This window comes from Enhydra lutris, unplaced genomic scaffold, assembly GCF_002288905.1.
Source record: "Enhydra lutris kenyoni isolate GAN:26980312 unplaced genomic scaffold, ASM228890v2 scaffoldscaffold15, whole genome shotgun sequence".
NCBI classification, from domain to species: domain Eukaryota; kingdom Metazoa; phylum Chordata; class Mammalia; order Carnivora; family Mustelidae; genus Enhydra; species Enhydra lutris.
The window spans coordinates 59,324,888-59,344,767 of NW_019154099.1; the positions used below are offsets into that span (position 1 = coordinate 59,324,888).

A 19,880-nucleotide genomic window follows, 5' to 3' on the forward strand; every position below is an offset into this window, starting at 1 on the left:
GATAGAGGCAGGAGAGGGCAGGGCTGCGAGAAACAGAATCAACGTGAGCTATGCACTCCTTTTAAGTACTTGGGGGAACACACTCTAATACCCGGTAGCTCTACCAGGCAGACACGCTTTCTTATGTAATTAATACTTATTTGTGTGCACGCTTAGAACTGTGTCCTGAAGGGAAGTCTGGTGCGTTACCAACACTCACCCTGAGGTCCTCGGATGAGGGCGGAAGGCCTCCAGGGGCCCCCGGGCGCAGAAGCCACCGGGGAGCGCCCAGCGAGCTCCCGCACGGCGCGGGCCGGGCTCCAAGGTATCTTGTCCGCGCGGGCCACCGTCGCGGGGGACACCCCCGACTGCGGTTTGTGCGCATGCCCGGGAGGGCGGGTCGGATTCTCAGGGGAGGAAGGCGGAGAGGAGAGCAGGTGATGTGGGAGCCGGCGGGGACATTTGCCGGCGACACCAAGCGTGGGCCGGAAGTGGAGGAGCCGAGAGCGGCGCCGCAAAAGCTCCGGGCTAGACCGTGGCGACGGCGGCGGCCCCTCGGCTGGCGGAGGACGATGAGGAGCGACGGAAGCCGCGCGGGGGGACTCTGCTGCGCGGCGCCGGGTTCCGAGTCCGCGGCCGACTGCGCAGCCTGCGAGCGGGTCTAAGTAAGTGCGGTGCGCGGCCGCCGGCCCCGGTGCGCTCCCGCCGGGGTAGGGACGCGGGGGGCGGCCGGCGGGGCCTCCCCGGGGCTGCGCGACGCGGACGGGGGCCGGGCGAGGGGCCCGGACGGAGGCGCAGCGTGGCCGCAGGCGCGCCGTTACCGACGGCCCCGGGTGCCGTGCGGCGACCGGACCTGGAGCCGCTGTCCGAATCCGCGCCGCGGCGCTCCCAGCAGCGCGCCAGGACCGGTCCTGGGAGACCGCCGCCCCCCCCCCCCGCCCCCGGCCTCCCCCGCCCGGAGCTGAAGCGCGCCGGAAAATCGCCAGCTGCTGGGGCGCGGGGACCCGCGGGTCCACGCGGGGAAGTTTGGGGCGTCGAGGAAACCGCGCGAGCGCACCCCGCGCGGCGGAAGCCCATCGTGCTGCGGGTTTCCGTCAGCGTTTATTTTGTGCAAAATGCATCAGTGGTGTGCCTGCCCCGGGTGTCCTGACCCCGAAACCCGGGCTTGCTTCTGCAGCCGCTTTACGCAGGTTTGCCGGGTGGTGGTCACGGAGTGAGACCCGCGAGACCGGACGGGCTGCGAGCTCGGGTTGGATTTTCATGGAGCCCCTCCCGGCTTCCTTCCGCGCGGGGTAATACTTCTTTGTGTGCACGCTTACATTCCTCACGTTTTCTACGAGAAAGTTAGATTTCGTTTCAGGAAGGAGCAGTTGGCTGTAACCGTGCGCTGTCCTCTCCTCAGTGCCGACCCGAACCACCGACCGCTCCGTTCAGTAACTGTGCAGGCTCACTGCGCGCCCCGCACTGTCTGCTGAGAGCGTGGAACCCAGTAGGTGCGGCCCCGGCCTCACGGACTGCCCGCCGGTGCGAGACAGGTGCCGGTTCCACCGGGGCAGTCAGTGCCCCCGTCCGCGCGTGCGGACGCAGAGCGTGGGGCGGGCGCCCCAGGACAGGGCCAGGGAAGGCTTTCTGAAGGAGCTGCTACCCGAGCTGGGTTTTGACAGAACAAGTACGGCATTGCCCTAATTATTTCCTGTGCGCAAGTACTCAGGTATTCTCCGGTGAGTCTTACCCATTATTTAATGCAAGTCTAGCAGGACCTGTAGCTGTGCTTAACTTTCACTTACCCTGCTCTGGTGGATCATAAATCACTTTAAATTTTGTTTTATAGAAGCAGCTGCAGTAACACACTACCTATTACATTGATCCGAGCAGTGTTTCAGTTACACGTTTCATCTCGCCTTTACCTGTGCGGAAACAAGCATTTAGAGATGCTAAGTGAGTTCACGAAAGTCACCCAGGTAATAACAGACCAAGCTGGAAAAAGCCTCTTTCCACTGCGCGGCACTGCTGCCCATTGGTCGTTGATCTGAGATGATGCCTGTAAGCCAGCTCCTGGCTGGCTGTACCTCCCGATCCTGGGGCCCACATGCCTTCTCAGGCACACCTCCAGCCCCTTTGCCCTCTGAGTGACAGGATTTAGGAACCAAGTTGTTCTGGGTTAACAGTATCACTTAGAGATAGGTTTTCCTATGAGCTCCCGTCTCCTGTTTCTCATCTCAGGGGAATCTATTCCTTTGTCTCTGTCTTTTACTCATTTAGGACTCAGTGATAACTCAGATTCTAAAATCTTTCTGGTTCTTGTTTAATCACTCCAGGAAGGCCTGAGGCCCATGATGCCCTTCTTAAATTGAGACCAAAAGAGTTTCTAGTTTTTCTAATTCTTCTAATTAAGATGATTTTCCCTCAAATGATACACTTCGTAGTGAATTGTTATATTTTGTTACTGTTTCTAATATGTCTTAACTCCTACAGCAGTATGTTCCAAAGTTGCAGAGGAGTAGTATTTCTAGGGCTTGAACTATATGCATTAATGCGGTAGCCTGAGAATCATTAGAAGAAAATAATTTTTAAGTTTCATCCATCTAGTTTATATAAAGTGGCTAGAACAGTACCCCCTTCATAAGTTGGAAGTTTCCTGAAGTTCATTATCAGTCTTAATTCTAACATTACTATTTGCATTTTTAGCCTTTGTGGATCGTTTTAAACAATTTTCTTCCTTGCAGCTGTTTATAATCTCAGAACAAACTGTGACTGGCTCGCATAGTGACAATGATCTGTCATCTTTGTTCTGTCGGAGTTGACTGTATTTTGCCAAGTCTCCCATGCTACAAGTAAAGGGGAAGCACACACATGCTTTCCGTGTGGCTGTCGGTACATGTGTCTGAGGTTTCTGCTCAGCGGGTTTAAATCCCAGTTCAGACCGCTCTCTGAACGGTTTGGTTCCTATCCAACATTTCTGTAGGCTGTTGTTGTTCATTTGTCCCAGAGGACTCTTAATACCCCCTTTTTCATTATTGATGACATGTGGGTACCCATTAGGGAAGTAGATAATTCATTGTGTGGTGTCTCCCGCACACTGATAGCTGCTTGTGTTTCCACGTCCGCTGCGCGGCTGCCATGATTTCTTCACTCCTCCCTGCTTAGCAGACAAGGAGATACGTTGATGTAGGAGGGTTGAACCCGAGTGCTGAGGTACTTGAAATGTGATTGGAAACTGAATTCCCTCAGAGGAGCTGATGAGCAGCCTGGGACCCTCCTGTCCCTTGTGATCTGGCCGTTAGCAGTGACACATGGATTTGATGTCTGTGGTTTCCAGCCTTCACGTGAACCCGTTCTGTCACTTGGAGGTATGCTTGTTAACAAATGATGAGTTTTTATTTTTAAACAAGTTGTTCCCAAAATTACCAGTTTGAGATAGACTTAAGGGCCTTTAAAAAAAATAGTACATTCATGAGTGAGGACTTTCTCCATTGCATGTGTATAACTGGTGAACCTTCAGTCAGAGCGTCTGGGGGAATTTGTCTTTCACGTACAGGTAAACATCTGTACTTTTCGAAGATCTTGGACTGTTGGCAGAATCAGTAAATGACTACACACTGTATAATACAATGTAAGCACTCGCAATTAAAATAATTAAGATAATTAGCATTTACGTTTTTGTATGATAATTCCAACTTTTATTAAAATATAATTTTAAGTACGATTAAAAGAATAACCTATTTGTCTGATCTACTCTGCTATTGAGGCAATGATAGTTAAAATGTATTCATTCCCACAGTTTAAGTTTTAGTTCTTGATTTAAGTTTTCTTTTCTTTATGATTTGTGGATATAATATAGCTGGATAGAGAACTGATCTGAATAGATTACAGACTTCAGAGGGAAGTAATAATATTTTTTGGCAAGGAAAAAGTTGATGGTGCTTGTTACTCTGGACTTGAAATTAATCTTTAATGTAGCATTTGCCATCATGTCATTACTTTTTATTGGAGAGACTAACCCACGTTCCATTAAGTAAAGCAAAAACAAGACATTTCAGAGTTCATGAAAACTCATGATAGTTCCCTGTATATTCCTGACTCTTCTTTCTCCCCTCTCAGTAATTACATACTCCTAAAACATGCTATGTTTTATGTGAAGGTTGCTCCACCAAAGTTATTTTCTACAACTTTAACTCTGTGTGCTTTAAAAATATGTTACTTTGACAGTACTGGTCTGGGAAGGAGACTGAAAATGTATGATGAATAAAATACTTCACAAACCTCAATTGAAATATAAAATCACTGTGTCTGTGCACATTGGAGATTTCTAGAGACTCATTTTTAATCTTGATGCATACTTAGCTCGCTCACTAACTTTTCAGTTACTCATTAAAGTCATATAACTCGGCCCTCCAACCTTCTACTGTACTAGTTAACAAAGACTGTTTATAATCTAGTGCTTATTTTCCAACTCTACCTTTACTTTTTCTCTGTCACCTATAAAATAGAACTTGTGAGATCTTACGGATTATTCAGGTAACAGCTTCCTTCTCCAAATGTGGGAACCGAGACCCAAGGTAAAAAAGTGGTATGTGGGAACACCCATTCAAAATGGGTCGCCATATTTAAATGTGGACTTGGGGGGCACCTGGGTGGATCAGTGGGTTAAATGTGGACTTGGCTAGTGATCTGAGAATGTGTGAAGCAGGAGTCACTGAATACAAGCCTCGCCCAGAGTCACACAGAACTTTTGCCTAGGCAGAAAGTTCTCCCTCCAGAGTTTGCCATCTGTCTTCTAGTTTATGATCCTTGGGAACCTGAAGAATGCTAGGTGTTTTTATTAAAGATATTTCTCTTCCAGAATCTAGCAAGTTTTAGCAACCTGTCTATATTATAATGCACAAAATATTTAAATTACTGTAGTAAAAAAATTTAAATTTTTTGGGGGGGTGTTTCTGGTTTTATTTTGTTTTTTTATTTAATTCCAGTAGAGTTAACATACAGTGTCATATTAGCGTCAGGGATTTTTTTTTCTGGGGATGCAAAATGGTTCATTATTCTCAGTCAGCATGATGCAACACATTAACAAAGTGAAGGATAAAAATCATAAGATCATTTCAGCTTTCAGAAAAACCATTTGAAAAAATTGGACATCTGATTTCATGATAAAAACTGTCCACAGAGTGGGTATGAGGGGATCTTTTTCAACATAATGAAGGCCATGCGTATATTAAACTCACAAGTAATATCCTACTCAGTGATAAAAGACTGAATGCTTTTCACCTAAGACCGGGAACGAGCCAAGGAAGTGCACTTGCCCCACTTTATTCCCCTAGTACTTGGAAGTACCAACTGTAGGAATCCTATTCGATGTGGCCCCTGCTCTCCCTTCGTTGTGGAGTTTGTTCCATCAGTCTTCTAGTGGATTTCTGGGGTATTTAGGATGATTTGATAGTTATCTAGTTCTCCCCCATAGTACCTCATTCTTAATCTGAAGGAGTCAAGTTTCTGGAGGAAAAAGACAGTAAGGTTGTATAGTTAGACACTCCAGTACAGTGGTTTTCAAACTTCCTGGTCTCAGAACCTCTTTACCTTTTAAAGAATTATCAAGGATGCCAAAGTGTTTAGGTATATGTGTACTCTAGAGAGAGATATTTACTGTGTTAGAAATTAAAGCTGGGAGTTTATAACGTATATAACATTTTAAAATGGCAGTAAAAAATTCATTACATGTTAATATATTTTTTGTCGAGAGCAGCTGTTTTGAGGTGTATGGCATTGTTTTACATTTCTGTAAATATCTTTAATGCCTGCTTAATAGAAGGTAGATTATTTTGTTTCTGTATTCATTCTCAGAAGGTAGGTTGTTTTAGGTGAACTGTGTGAAGCAAATCAGGTTCACGGAAACTTGTAAAGAGAGGAGTATTACAGATGTTCTTTGATATTGATCCAATACTCAACAGGTAGTAGTTTCTTAAGGGCTGGTTACATTGTGGAACCTGAAACTTGAATCAAAGAACTTTTGTCTTTGTTACATTAAAATCCATTGGTTTGTCTTATAATGAATTGTTACTTCTGCTTGATGATGTGACCGCATTCATTGCTCATTTGGAACATACTTGTTCGCTGTGTTGGGCAGATTCTTTCAAATGTTGGTAATCGAAAAGGTTATCAGAAATTGCATTTGCTGGTACCATCACTACCGTGATGCCAGCCGGAAAGCCTCTGAAGTCATGGGAGGCTGTTGGCAACTTCACATTCGTTTTCCATAACATGTCTGCAGGCACCTAAGTCTGAATAATCATAGTTTGTCAGTGGTCTTTTTAAGTAAAATTGCTATCACCTAAAAAAAGCAGCTAGTTCAGCTCTCGACTCTGAATTTCAGTGCAGGGCCCTAGGGCTTTTTGTGTCCTCTCCATTTTGTCACACATTCATCACACAAAGTGTTAAAGATGTATACTTATTGGCTGAGATATAAGTACATTAATAATTTTTACGGCTTTTTCAGTGACATTCTTAAGTAAAACTGACTTTTGGCTCCTTTCCTGGAGTTCATGGGGATAAAGAATGGGACTCCTGGACTCCTGCCTCTGCGTGCCGCTGCCTTGATAGTTGCTCAGGCGGCTGCAGTCCTCCAGCATTGGTTTCGTACCATTCATGCAGCAGTGAAAAGCCAAATTGTGTCTTAGTGTCATGATAACGTGGATCTTGAAGATACCTCAGAAGGGTCTTGTGGCTCTTAGGACTATGCAGTGCAGCCACTGGCATAGAAAGGTCTGAGGCCTAGTAAGGACCTTAAAGATCATATGCTTCGACAGCTCTGATTTCCTGGACACTGTGATTGCCAAGTATTTACTTGGATTATGCTTGAATACTTGTAGTTACTGCAAATAATTGTGCTCAGTAATAAAAATAAGTGGCATAGATAGCCATTTGATGGCAAGTAAGAGAAATCCTTCATCGTGGAGTTGTGCTTTGTCCTGTTTTTAAAAGTTTGCGTAAATTTCCACTTGGTTTCTGTAAGTAACCAAGCGTGATGAAATGTAGAGTTTACTCAAATTCTGTTGTAAAGGACACATAGTTGCTGTATTTAAGGGCAGTTGTGATCTTTGATTGTCTTCGTGTCCTCTGTGATTAGATCGGTGTATGTTAGACATGCGCTGTGACATGTGCCCCTGTTTCCTGAGTAGATCATGAGTCACTTGAGAGTCACATGAGGTAGGATCTGCACATATTTGTGGCGTTGTTTTTCGTCTTTAAGTAGCAGGTAGGATGCCCTGGAATCTGCCGGGCCTGGGAAACCAACTCTGGGTCCGCTCCAGGGGCCTGGGCTGGCTTTGAGAACCTCTACCGGGATTTGTGGTTGTTGTGTTCTGAGGACTCATGTCATTGACGAGGAGCATGACTTTGGTACTGGTCTCTCTCTCTCTTTTTTTTTAAGCATCAACTTAGACAATATTTATTTAAATAAAATGGAACCATTTGCAATTCTCCCAAGTACATATAAACGAGGGAGTGCCTGAGGTGACTAATGGAGGTCAGGTGAGCGTTCCTGTCACCGGCTCCGTGACTTACACCCCGCTCACGCTGCAGCCAACGTGATGGTTCTGACAGCTTCACGGCTTCAAATTGCTTTTATTTTTAGTCTTAAATTGGTGACTGTGTACTCACGACGGTCTAACATTTACAAACCTGAAGCACATGGAGCACTAAAGGTGAATAAAACAAGTTAATGAGGACCATACATTCTCAAGGGGATCATCCCAGGTCTGGGGTTCTGTTCATGATTAAAGTGCTTCTGTAGTACATCAAGAAGTGGCTGGTACTTCAAAACCGTTCTTTTAAAAGGAAAACGATTATATCTACTTTGTCTAAACATTATAATAAAAATTAGTAGTGCTTCTAACAGATTGTTTTTTTAAGATTTTTATTTGAGAGAGAGCGAGCAAGGGAGAGAGAGCTTCAGCAGGGGTGGAGGCAGAGGGAGAGGGAGAGAAGCAGACTCCCTGCTGAGCTGGGAGCCTGACTTGGGGCTCGGTCTCCTGACCCTGTGATCATGATGTGCATCACAATCAAGAGTTGGCCACTTCATCGACTGAGCCACCCAGGCGCCCCTCAATAGATCATTTCTTGAGAAGTGCTTAGTAATATCCGTTTGATGACTCTGGTCGCTTCATCTAAATAAAAAGCACGAGATTATTTTTAATGTTGACTTTCTTCATTCAAAGTCAAGACCTGTGCATGTTATAATGATGTGCTCATTTTACCTGTGTTTTTTAAAAAAGTATTTGTTTGCACACCATGTGTGTTTTTTTTTTTTTAGTAATTAACATGAAACGTACAAAATGTGAGGGGAGGAGAAGGATGTGGTTATTTGTAGATAAGTTTGAGGTGTCAGTGAGCGTCAGATACTCAGGGAACAGATAAATTGAGATTGGAGATGCAGTAGACATAGAGAATTGAAGTAAGTTATACACAAGTGTGATAGTTCGAGCCATGAGAGAGAATGAGATCGCTGAGGGAAGGGAGATAGATAAATGGTCAGGACCTGGGAAGATACCGACTTTTAGGGGTGTATCAGAGGGAGGAACACTGGGATTTGGGTATACTGGAAGCCGAGGAGGATTCAGTGTTTAGTGTTGCTGAGGATTGTGGTGTTGCACTGTGAATTGAGAAAAATCCATTGGATTTATTAGCAAATGAGGTTTACTTTTTTTTTTAATTTTTAATTTTTTATTAACATATAATGTATTATTAGCCCCAAGGGTACAGGTCTGTGAATCACCAGGTTTACACACTTCACAGCCTTCACCATAGCACATACCCTCCCCGATGTCCGTAACCCATCCACCCTCTCCCTACCCCCTCCCCCCAGCAGCCCTTAGTTTGTTTTGTGAGATTAAGAGTCTCTGATGGTTTGTCTCCCTCCCGATCCCATCTTGTTTCATTTTTCCTTCCCTACCCACCAAACCTCCCATGTTGCCTCTCAAATTCCTCTTATCAGGAAGATCATACGATAGTTGTCTTTCTCTGATTGACTTATTTTGCTCAGCATAACACCCTCTCGTTCCATCCACGTCCTTGCAAATGGCGAGATTGCATTCTTTTGATGGCTGTATAGTATTCCACTGTGTGTATATGCCACATCTTTGTCCATTCGTCTGTTGATGGACATCTAGGTTCTTTCCATAGTTTGACTATTGTGGACATTGCTGCTGTGACCATTCGGGTGCACATGCCCCTTCGGATCACTACATTTGTATCTTTAGGGTCAATTGCCAGTCATAGGGTAGCTCTGTTTTCAACTTTTTGAGGAACCTCCATGCTGTTTTCCAGAGTGGTTGCACCAGCTTGCATTCCCACCAACGGTGTAGGAGGGTTCCCCTTTCTCCTCATCCTCGCCAGCATCTGTTGTTTTCTGACAATTTTAGCCATTCTGACTGGTGTGAGGTGGTGTGAGGTTTACTTTTTATGAGAGATCGTGATGAGGGTTCATGCACCATATTCTTAGATACTAAGAAGAGAGTTCCTGGAGTGGTTAAAGCCACAGGTAGCCGGATTTGAGAGACATGTGAGACTTTGTGTGATAGCGTAGCAAGAGCAGAACTGAGAAATGGGAATAAGTCATATTTAAATGCAGGCATACGGTTAAAACATAATAATGTAGAAGCATGAAAGATGAGAAGATACTGGTTGACTGAGTTTCTGTTGTCTGTAGGTCTAATGCTCTTTCCTTCTCAGCAACCCTTCTAGTTAGTATAAACTTTGGTTTAACTTTGAATATAGAATCTCATCATCTCTCTTTGGCCATTCAGTATACTAAGGTGATATCAGCAAATGCATTTGAGCATACAGAAGAACCTGGCAGATAATCCATCTTTTGGCAACACATTTCATAAATGTTTTGCCCCATAGATGCCCCCGTAAAATGTACAGTTGCCTTGTTTATTGTCCATGACCGGCAGCAGTGGTCTTGGGTTCAACTGGATATTCACGCTCAAGACCTGATAGGCCATGCCTGGTGCTCTCTCTTTCCCCTTTTTGAAAGATAGGGGATACAAGACGCAGCACATCAGCATCAGGTGTATTGTTCCCCAGTAATAGCTAAGGTTAGAGGAAAGATGACGTGGGTGGGAGCACGTGCCACTCTGACTTAGCTGCTTCCTGCTCCGTGGGAGATAGTATCTTTTGTAACAGCACCAGGGCCTTGCACCCAGGTGCAAAGAGCACACCAGTTCCAAGTCCAGTCCCCACTGAGAGAAGAGGCTTTCTTTATAATTCCTACCAGACATATGTAGCCCTACTCAGTGTTTGCTCAGTCCAGATGTAGCTCACCACTAGGGGTCAAGTTTACCACACAAAATGTTGCTTGGAAAAAGCTGGCATCCCACCTTTATGAGGTTTCCAGGGAAACAGTACTAGAAGGTTAACCAGAGGTCATTTTTTCATGCTGGAGAAAAGGTTTTGTTAACCCTTTACTCACACTAAGTTATTGACAAAATATATGGAAAACTTGCATATCACTAGCTGTATGATCTATGAAGTGGATTGTATCAGAGGCACTGTTCATTTTCATTGCCTTTCATAACATCTGGGTCTACACGAAGTTGTTTTTACATGCCAGCAGATGGCTCTAGTAATTGTATTTTGCTGATAGTTTTAATACATTTAGGAAATTAAAAAATCCTTCCATATATTAGGTTTGCTTGCGTCAATTCTCTAAGACCATAAGATCATAGAAGTGTGTACTCGCTCGCTCTCTGTCAAATAAATAAAATCTTAAAAAAAAAAGAGAGAGACAGCATACACACTTTAGAGCAGTTTTTATTCACCTGTCCTTAAAGTTGATTTCCATTTGGTATTCCTCCAAATGGACTGACTTCGATTCTGTCTTCCACGGTTTAAGAATATAAGTTTATGTTGTTTATCACAAAGTCATTTAGTTAAGGTGACTTTTCAGGACTGCTTTGTGGAAAACTGCAAATTTAATTCCTCTTATTTCTAACCATAAGTAAACTCAAATATGCCATTTTTCTGATGTCCCATCCTAAATATATGTATGTCCAGTGCTCAGAATACAGTTATGTTTGCTCAGAAGTCTAATAAGTTAGGTATATTACTGGATTGTTCATTCAAAAAATATTTTACTCTTGAATATATGTAAAGTGGTGTACTACCCAGTAGGGAATAGAGTAGTGAAAAAGAGAAAGACAGTTCTTAGGCTTATAGATTTAAGTTCAATATTGTATGTTGAAATTAGAAATTACAGAGCCTGCTTTAAAAGGATAATTTTTCTAAGTTTGAATAACTGAAAATTGTAACTCTTTTTTCTATGTTTTTGATATATTTGTATATATGAGATAGTGCTGTAGTTTTTGTTTAATTTGAAAATTGGTCAATTCTTGATTATCCAGGATATAGGGGCCCTTATCAAATTTCTAGATTTGCTTGGTACATTCTGATGTTGATGCTAATTTGAGCAGAACATGCTTAGGAACATAGTAGTACAGCTAGAAATACGAGTCACAAACGCAAATACAGTTAACATATCTCTATAGCATTTGTAAATGCTTTTTAAATTAGTTTCATTTGGTGATGCTGACCGGCCTTATATATAGGCATTTAAAAATTCTCATTCTACTGAGAAAGAAATTTAGACTGGAAATAAGTGATAAACATAAGATTATTCAGGAACTACATGGTACAGCAGAATTTAAGTGGATGAAATTTTACTGTGTTTTTTTCCTCCTAAATCACCAAATAAATGGTACTTTGAGTTACTCCTGTCTCTGGTAACTGTCATAAATGATTGGCTCTAACCATGGAAAAGATAGTAAAATTGTTCACTAAAGAAGTTTCTTAAATGGTATCTTATTTTCCAAATAGTGCAATGCTCTAATATGTTTGTATTTTATCCCAAACCCTATTAATCGTAATCATTACACACACAAACATTTTTATTTTGATGTAAAAAGTTAATGCTGGTGTGTTTTTACATTTCTCCAGTACACCTGTTGGGTACAAATGACAATCACTGATATCAGTTATAATTAAAAAATAAAAATAAAATTAAGTAAACAGTAGATGAAAAGTTTGAGTGGGCCAGATGTGTTGCTGAGACGTGTCCACCGTGTTGAAGGCATATAGAGTAGCTCTGCCTGATCTGAGCACTGTAGCTAAATTGCTGTCATAGGTTGTAGAGGCATGGATTGATGATTGATCTGCAAAAGTTGTCAGTATTGAATGTAATTGGCTTATTTGGCTGCTATAATGCAACCACTTTCCATCTGGTTTTTAACCAGTTCTTGATATCTGCTGCTCAGGGATTGCTGCTTCTACAATAGTTAAGCTTGAATTTTTGTTTTACCTCACATACCTGCTTTTCTCTGGCTTACCACAGAGCTCATTGTAATAAAACTTGCTACAACTGGGTGGCAGTGTTGATTTCAGAGAAGCTTCAGAAAAATGTCCTGTTGTTGGTGTACATTCACAGTCATTTGGATAAGAACTCAAATTTGAAAGTCTGTGTTTAGCGAAATAGTAAGACATGTTTGGTTAGATAATGGTGAAAATCAAATTTGTTAAGTCATCTAACTCATCTTTATAGCCAATCCAATTTAACTTGGTTTTATGATTTTTTTTTCAGTTTTTAATTCAGTGAATGAAAATGTCACATTTATTAGCTTATGGAATACAGTAAAATTTAAAAAATCAGTCACTAACATAAAATTTAATAACCTCTTTATGGTAGTTTTATTAGTGAGTAAAAGAGAATTTAGTATTTTTTTAAGAAGAGAATATGCAGTGGAGAAAAGGTCAGTTTCTTCAACAAATGCCGCTGGGAAAACTGGATGTCCACATGCAGAAGAATGAAACTGGACCCTATCTTACACCATAAACAAAAATTAACTCAGAAAGGATTGAGGACTTTTAGGACCTGAAACCATAAAACTCCTAGAGAAAAACCTGGCCATAAGCCCCTGACATCTGTTTTGGCAATGATTTTTGGATCTGTGACATCAAAAGCAGGGGCAACAAAAGCACAAAATAAGTAAGTGAGACTGCGTCAAACTAAAAAGCTTTTGCCCAACAAAGTGAAAAGACAGCCTACTGAGTGGGAGAATATATTTGCAAATTATATATCTGATAAGGGGTTAATCCCCAAAGTATATAAAGAACTTACACAACTTAGTAGCAGCAAAACAAACAGTATGAGTATGAAATGGACAGAAGATCTGAATAGACATTTTTCCAAAGAAGACATACAGATGGCCAGTAGGTATATGAAAAGATGTTGAGCATCACTAATTATCAGGGAAATACAAATCAAAAAGCACAGTGAGTCATCCCCTCATTATCTGTCAGAATGGCTGTTATCAAAAAGACAAGAAAGGAAGGTTGGCAATGGTATGGAGAAATGGAAACCCTTGTGCCCTTTTGGTGGGAATGTAAATGGTGCAGCCACTATGAAAAACAGTGTGGAGGTTCTTCAAAAAATTAAAAATACAACTACCATATGATCTGGCAATTCTGCTTCTGGCTGTTTATCCAAAACCACTGACTCAAAAAGATGTGTGGACCCACATGCTTATTGCAACATTATTTACAACAGCACAGATACAGAAACAACCTAAGTGTCCTGTAGGTGGATGGATGGATGGGCAAAGAAAATGTGATACATACAGACAATGAAAATAAAAAAGAATGAAGTCTTCCAGTTGTGACAAAATGGATGGACCTGAGAGCATTGTGCTTCCTGAGCTAAGTCAGAGAAAGACAAGGAAAAACAAACCCCCAAAACTAACCCCCCTCCCACACCTAAAACAAAACAAAACAAAGCCCCCAAACCCCAAGTTTAACAGATACAGAGAACAGATTGTTGGTTGCCAGAGTCAGGGATGGATGAAATGGGTGAATGTACAAACTTCCAGTTGTAAAATAAATAGCCATGGGGATACAATATACTGTTTGGCAATTATCATTAATACTGTATTGAATATTTGGAAGTTTTAAGAGAGTAGATCTCAGAAGATCTCATCACAGGGGAAAATAATTTTCCAGTTGTGTATGGTGACAGATGTTAGCTACTTACTGTGGTGATCATTTCCCATTATATATAAATATCCTTATTTTGTACACCTGAAAATAATACAGTGTTACATGTCAGAACTCAGTACAAAAAAAATTTTTTTTTCCTCAGCCTACCTGGCTCACTGGTGGGCACACGAGGAGCTTTGGAATCACGCTCTTTGGCCTCTGGCCTCTTCTGCCTGAGGAGCTGGGAGCACAGCTGTTGACTTACGCCCTGGAGCCTCCCTTCCCTCATATACAAATTTGGGAACATGGCCTCAACCGATTCTTCTGTCAAATCAAGGAGAATGCCTTAATGAAAGTACCAGCCAGTAATTAAGTACTTTTTGAAAAAGGAATATCATTTGATAACTGTTTGTGTTTCATAAATACAGTAGTGGCAGGAGAGAGGAGACTGATGAGAACAGAACCAACAGGGGAATCAGAGCAGCAGTGGGTGGGGCCTTCAGAGGAGTCTCCTAGTAGCATAATTTATTATATCGTGGATCTAACTTTTTAAATAACGTATGTCGAATTACTGATTCTTTCTCTCTCTCTTTCTCTTTAGGATACTTACGGAGAGTGGCCATGGAAAAGTCCTGGATGCTGTGGAACTTTGTTGAAAGATGGCTAATAGCCTTGGCTTCCTGGTCTTGGGCTCTTTGCCGTATTTCTCTTTTACCTTTGATCGTGACTTTTCATCTGTACGGGGGCATTATCTTACTTTTGTTAATATTCGTATCAATAGCAGGTATTCTATATAAATTCCAGGATGTATTGCTTTATTTTCCAGAACAGCCATCTTCTTCACGCCTTTATGTTCCCATGCCCACTGGGATTCCCCATGAAAACATTTTCATCAGAACCAAAGATGGAGTGCGTCTGAATCTTATTTTGATAAGATACACTGGAGACAATTCCCCCTATTCCCCAACTATAATTTATTTTCACGGGAATGCAGGCAACATAGGTCACAGGTTACCGAATGCGTTGCTTATGTTGGTTAACCTCAAAGTCAATCTTTTGCTTGTTGATTACCGGGGCTATGGGAAAAGCGAAGGAGAAGCCAGTGAAGAAGGACTCTGCTTGGACTCCGAGGCTGTCCTAGACTATGTGATGACTAGACCTGACCTTGACAAGACAAAAATTTTCCTTTTCGGCCGTTCCTTGGGAGGAGCCGTGGCTATTCACTTGGCCTCTGAAAATTCACACAGGATTTCAGCCATTATGGTAGAGAACACGTTTCTAAGCATACCGCATATGGCCAGCACTTTATTTTCCTTCTTTCCGATGCGTTACCTTCCTTTATGGTGCTACAAAAATAAATTCTTGTCCTACAGAAAAATCTCTCAGTGCAGAATGCCTTCTCTTTTCATCTCTGGACTCTCTGACCAGTTAATTCCACCAGTGATGATGAAGCAACTCTATGAGCTCTCCCCGTCTCGGACTAAGAGATTGGCCATTTTTCCTGACGGGACTCACAATGACACGTGGCAGTGCCAGGGCTACTTTCCTGCCCTCGAACAGTTCATTAGAGAAGTCCTCAAAAGTCATTCTCCGGAAGAAATGGCAAAAACTTCCTCTAACGTAACAATCATCTAATGTTATTCCTTTTGATTCATGCACTGTATTTTAATTTGTGCAGAATGATAAAGAATGTTCCTTCCTAGAAGTGTGTTATGTCTATATTTGTCTGAAGAGTGACATTAAACTTTGAAAGGACTTCAGTGCTCCTCTGAGATGATCCAAATAGTTTTTTACATTTGAAGATCTAGAATTCTTGGGGCTCTTTCATACATTTTCATCCAACCTTTCAATGTGGTTATGTATCCATACCTTTAGTTTAACATGCCAGTGTAATAGCACATTGCATTCAAAAGTTTCTTGTTACCTAAGTGGTTTGCCCTGTGTGACACTCGGGTTAATGGCGGGGTGTGGAAGGAGAGTCGTAAACGAGAAACCTTTGAGTTTTCTGCCTTTAGTAAATACCGGGACAATCATGGTAAGCAAACGTAGTCTGTTAGCTGCATTCTTCCCCTTAACAGTTAAAATGAAATGCATGATGGTATTTTATTCCTTGAATTATGCAATGCAATGTTTTTAATGTAAATACTACCGGTCATATACCGATGTATATGGTAACCTGGGTCATATCTATTTTTATGTAAACTCTATTTTGTTCTTGGCAAGAAGTGAAACTGAGGCCTATGTGCAGGTTGCCATTGACTTTTGCTCTGGTGAATGCTGAGATCCAGCTTTTTCTTACAAATAAATAGGACCCCATTTTTTCAATATAAATGTACCGTGTTTTGTTAGGTACAGTCTGGATCATGGCATGTAAAAATAGAAATTTAGAATTTTACTGCAGCTTTGATGTGCATATTTGAACTTTTTAACATTTGTAATTTTGGTGGCAAAGAGAATTTTAGCTTCTGTCAATTTTGTACGTCTACAGCTAAACCACTAATAGCAGTCATAATGACAACTAGAACTTGTTTAAGAGTTAAATTAGCAAGTCTTACATTACATGATTGTACATACTATTTTACAGAAATTCCCACATTTGATTTTTTAAGTCCAGTATCTAGGTATATCTAGCCCACTAAAGTCAAGGTATCATTTATTGGACTTTTTGAAAATAAAAGTGACAAAAACAAAAGCAAAAAAGCTGTTCCTTTGGTTTAATGTTCCACTTGTTACGATAGCATTGAACGACAGTGTCAGGAAGTCTTATTTATTTCTCTCCTACACGTAGGAATGTGGGAGTGAAGGAACTATAGAGCTTTTTTTTACGGAACCTACCACCAGATCTAACAATTAAGTGGCTATAAGTGAGTAGTAGTATTTAGACATATAGAAGAGTAAGAAAAATCTTACTTAAAAAAAAAGAGCCCCTTTAAACTTGCAGGATTTACCTTAAAAAATATAAGCTATGAGGTATTATTGTGCTAAGTTGTTTCAAGTCGTCCTCAAAAATTAGGTGTAATTGAGCTCTGTCCATTACATTATGTCAGCTTTAACATACCATATTTTGAATATTTCAGCTATATTTATTGGCTTTGTGCAAGTAGCTAGAGCAGAGAAATAGTGGGTCAACGTTCTTGACCTTAATTATAAAATCTTTCCATGGAGATAGGGCTAGAAATACTTTGCCACATAGCATTCTTATTCACTTTATGTCAGTATTTAGAAAAAAATACATTCTAGCAAGTATGCTAAAGGATGCTGTTTTTCTATAAATTATTGTTAGAAAGTCGTGCTTTTTAAAAAAGTTGGTAATCCATATCGTGGAAGGTGTATTTTTATGTATAAATTCACCACGATTAAAGGATACTTTTCATCTTGTCAATCATTACTATGTAGAATGACTATCCTAAATAGTAATGTATTAAAAAGAAAAGAGTTAATACGACAAATGTAGTGTCCTTAGACGTGAGCTTACTTGGCACACCCGAGACTTGTATCATTCTTTGAAGCTTACAGAGCATCTCTCTGTGTGTTCCTGTGATGATTCAGTCTCCCGCTTGGGGAGGGGCTTTTGGACTGCAGTTGTAAAAATTATGCTGATGAAGTATAAAAGCTTTTTCTTCATCGGTGGTTTGTTCTTATGCTGCTTTTGTTTGTTCGTTTCCTTTTTTAGGGTTTATAAAGATTTGTTTTTGTTTTTGTTTTCCCTAAAGCCAGGATTTCAAAAGTCCTAAAGTACTTGTGTCCACCCCCACCTTCATTCCCTTGGGATTAAGAGGCATTTCTTCCTGCTAGGCAGAGGGAAGAATGTGTTTTGGGTTGTAGTACATCTTTCTTTCCTGGCTTCTGTATTTGAGATTTCCTTAGGTGGGGAGAGGGGGCCCATGAACCCCTGGCATCATTTTTTCAAAACTTATCCAATTTTGTGGCCAAAACAGTTTGTCTTAATTAGGTGTGAATTCTTCATGGGTCACTCCTTCATTTAGACCCATGTCTTAGTGGGAATAGAGGTGTTTCTGCCTTGTGTATTAATTTCTGGCTCGTTTTGGGAGAGCAGCTCTAAGAGATGAGGAATGAATTTTAAGTTATTAAGCTACTATAATTTTGGAAGTCCTAGGGTGATTTTAAATATGGCAAAATACAAGTTGTATTTAGATCAAAATTCATGATTTTAAAAGGGATTGTTGGGAGAAGGGTGAATAGCAAAAAGAATACTAAAAAGGATTTGCAAAAGATGGGGAGAAAAAATTTGTGACAGGCGAGAGATAAAAGATACTAAATGACTAGAACTAGCTGGAAAGGGAATGTGATCTGGTTCTTGAGTGTAGGTCCAGGAAACGATTAACTGAAGAGATCGTCAAAAAGGATACCTGATAGTGCAAAACAATACATTTGTATGCAAGGCGTCTCTAACCAAGAAAGTGACTGGAGCACCTGATGTTGCAAATAATTTTGTAAAATTGATATCTTTACTGAAATGGTATTTTCAGTTTTCTTTTTACTGGGCAACTTAAGCTTATTTTTTCATGATGAGCTGTGGGTACTTGGTAATTACCCAAATTCCAGCTTTGGTAATATGTCAGTTACATTCTTTTGTTGAAAATTCATACCACTGGATGCTTTTATATTCATCTTTTATTTTTGTAAGATTTAGTTTGAGGTGGAAATAGGTTTGTTTGGTCAAATTACAGAATGAAGGCCATGTTCAGCTTTATATAAATATTCTCACAATCTCCATTTAAGGGCAGTTTTTAGCATTGAGTCCCTTTCTTCCTTAAGGTTGGGAAAAAATAAGGTAAACTTCTACCTAGGATGTCACAGAAGTCACTTTTAAAATTAGATCATGATTGAAATATACTGAACTCTTGCACTGACCTCCCCCTCTCCGTTTTTCCTATTATGTTTGACAAAATAATGAAGAGGAAAAAAAAAAAAAAACTGTGAGAAATATTCGTTATAATGCTTTCAGATTATCCACTTAAATTTATGTATTTTCATATCACTCAGGTAAAGTTGGAAATGACAGAGCACAGACATCTATTTTTTAAATCAGTAGGGTAGAAAGTGAAAAGCACTTCTGTTTATTTATATTACCATATATGCACATCATCTAAGCTAATCAGAAATAATATATTCATTTGTATAGCAAAATGAATGCATTCATCCTAACTACAGTCAACACATTTTTGCCAAAAGGCACAAATATACCTCCATTTATATTTTGTATCTAAAAATGTAGTTTAAAAATAGGACTGCGTATAAGAGACACTTTTTACAAAAAGTGCCATATACACATAATGTAACAGGGATGAGTGTGTGGTGTTCAACATAATTTATAACAGTTTCCGTCAGTACAGTGAATACTGAAAAGTCAAGTTGTTTTCGACTTATTCAAGTATATCCAGGATAAAATAAGTTAACCCAGTTTCATGATGTAAATCATATTTTTGTTATTTGCCATATTTTATTTGAAGCAGTAATACAATTTTATAACTCAGATTTGAATGTTATCATACATGATGTGCTGGCCATGGCAAGCAAACATTTACTTTTTTTTTTTTTTAACAATAAATTTCTTTTCGAATATACTTTCTATTTTTCTGTACTGACATATGCAATAAATTGATAACATTAAAAGTTTGATTAATGTCTTAAGGTAGTTTGTATTCAGTCTTTTTTTTCCCCCCAGTTTTCTATTAACCTAAATTATATGGTAGGACATTAAGGTTTCCTAAGGGTTAAATAAAATTTCTGAATGCATACAGAAATTAATGCATTTTTATTGTTGTAATGGTATGGTTGATAAGTAGAAGTGAGATTTATATTCTTTTCATATTATCTTCCCACAGAAGACATTTCATGTAGGCTCATAGTAAATATTT

The 19,880-nt window shown here is 40.5% G+C and overlaps 1 protein-coding gene across 7 annotated transcripts; it reads left to right on the plus strand.

Moving 5' to 3' along the window:
* The first annotated feature begins 407 nt into the window (after window positions 1-407).
* Window positions 408-19,653, plus strand: LOC111146954 (abhydrolase domain containing 13). Of its 7 annotated transcripts, none has more exons than XM_022502707.1 (3): window positions 935-1,940; window positions 3,211-3,329; window positions 14,600-15,703. In XM_022502707.1, the coding sequence occupies exon 3, from the start codon at window positions 14,620-14,622 to the stop codon at window positions 15,631-15,633; it is 1,014 nt and encodes a 337-aa protein (XP_022358415.1). In that variant the 5' UTR covers window positions 935-1,940; window positions 3,211-3,329; window positions 14,600-14,619; the 3' UTR covers window positions 15,634-15,703. The 7 variants fall into 7 exon arrangements, with proteins under 7 accessions (XP_022358419.1, XP_022358415.1, XP_022358417.1 ...); XM_022502709.1 differs by having other exon boundaries at window positions 935-1,917; XM_022502708.1 differs by having other exon boundaries at window positions 935-1,700; window positions 1,811-3,329.
* The last annotated feature ends 227 nt before the right edge of the window (window positions 19,654-19,880 follow it).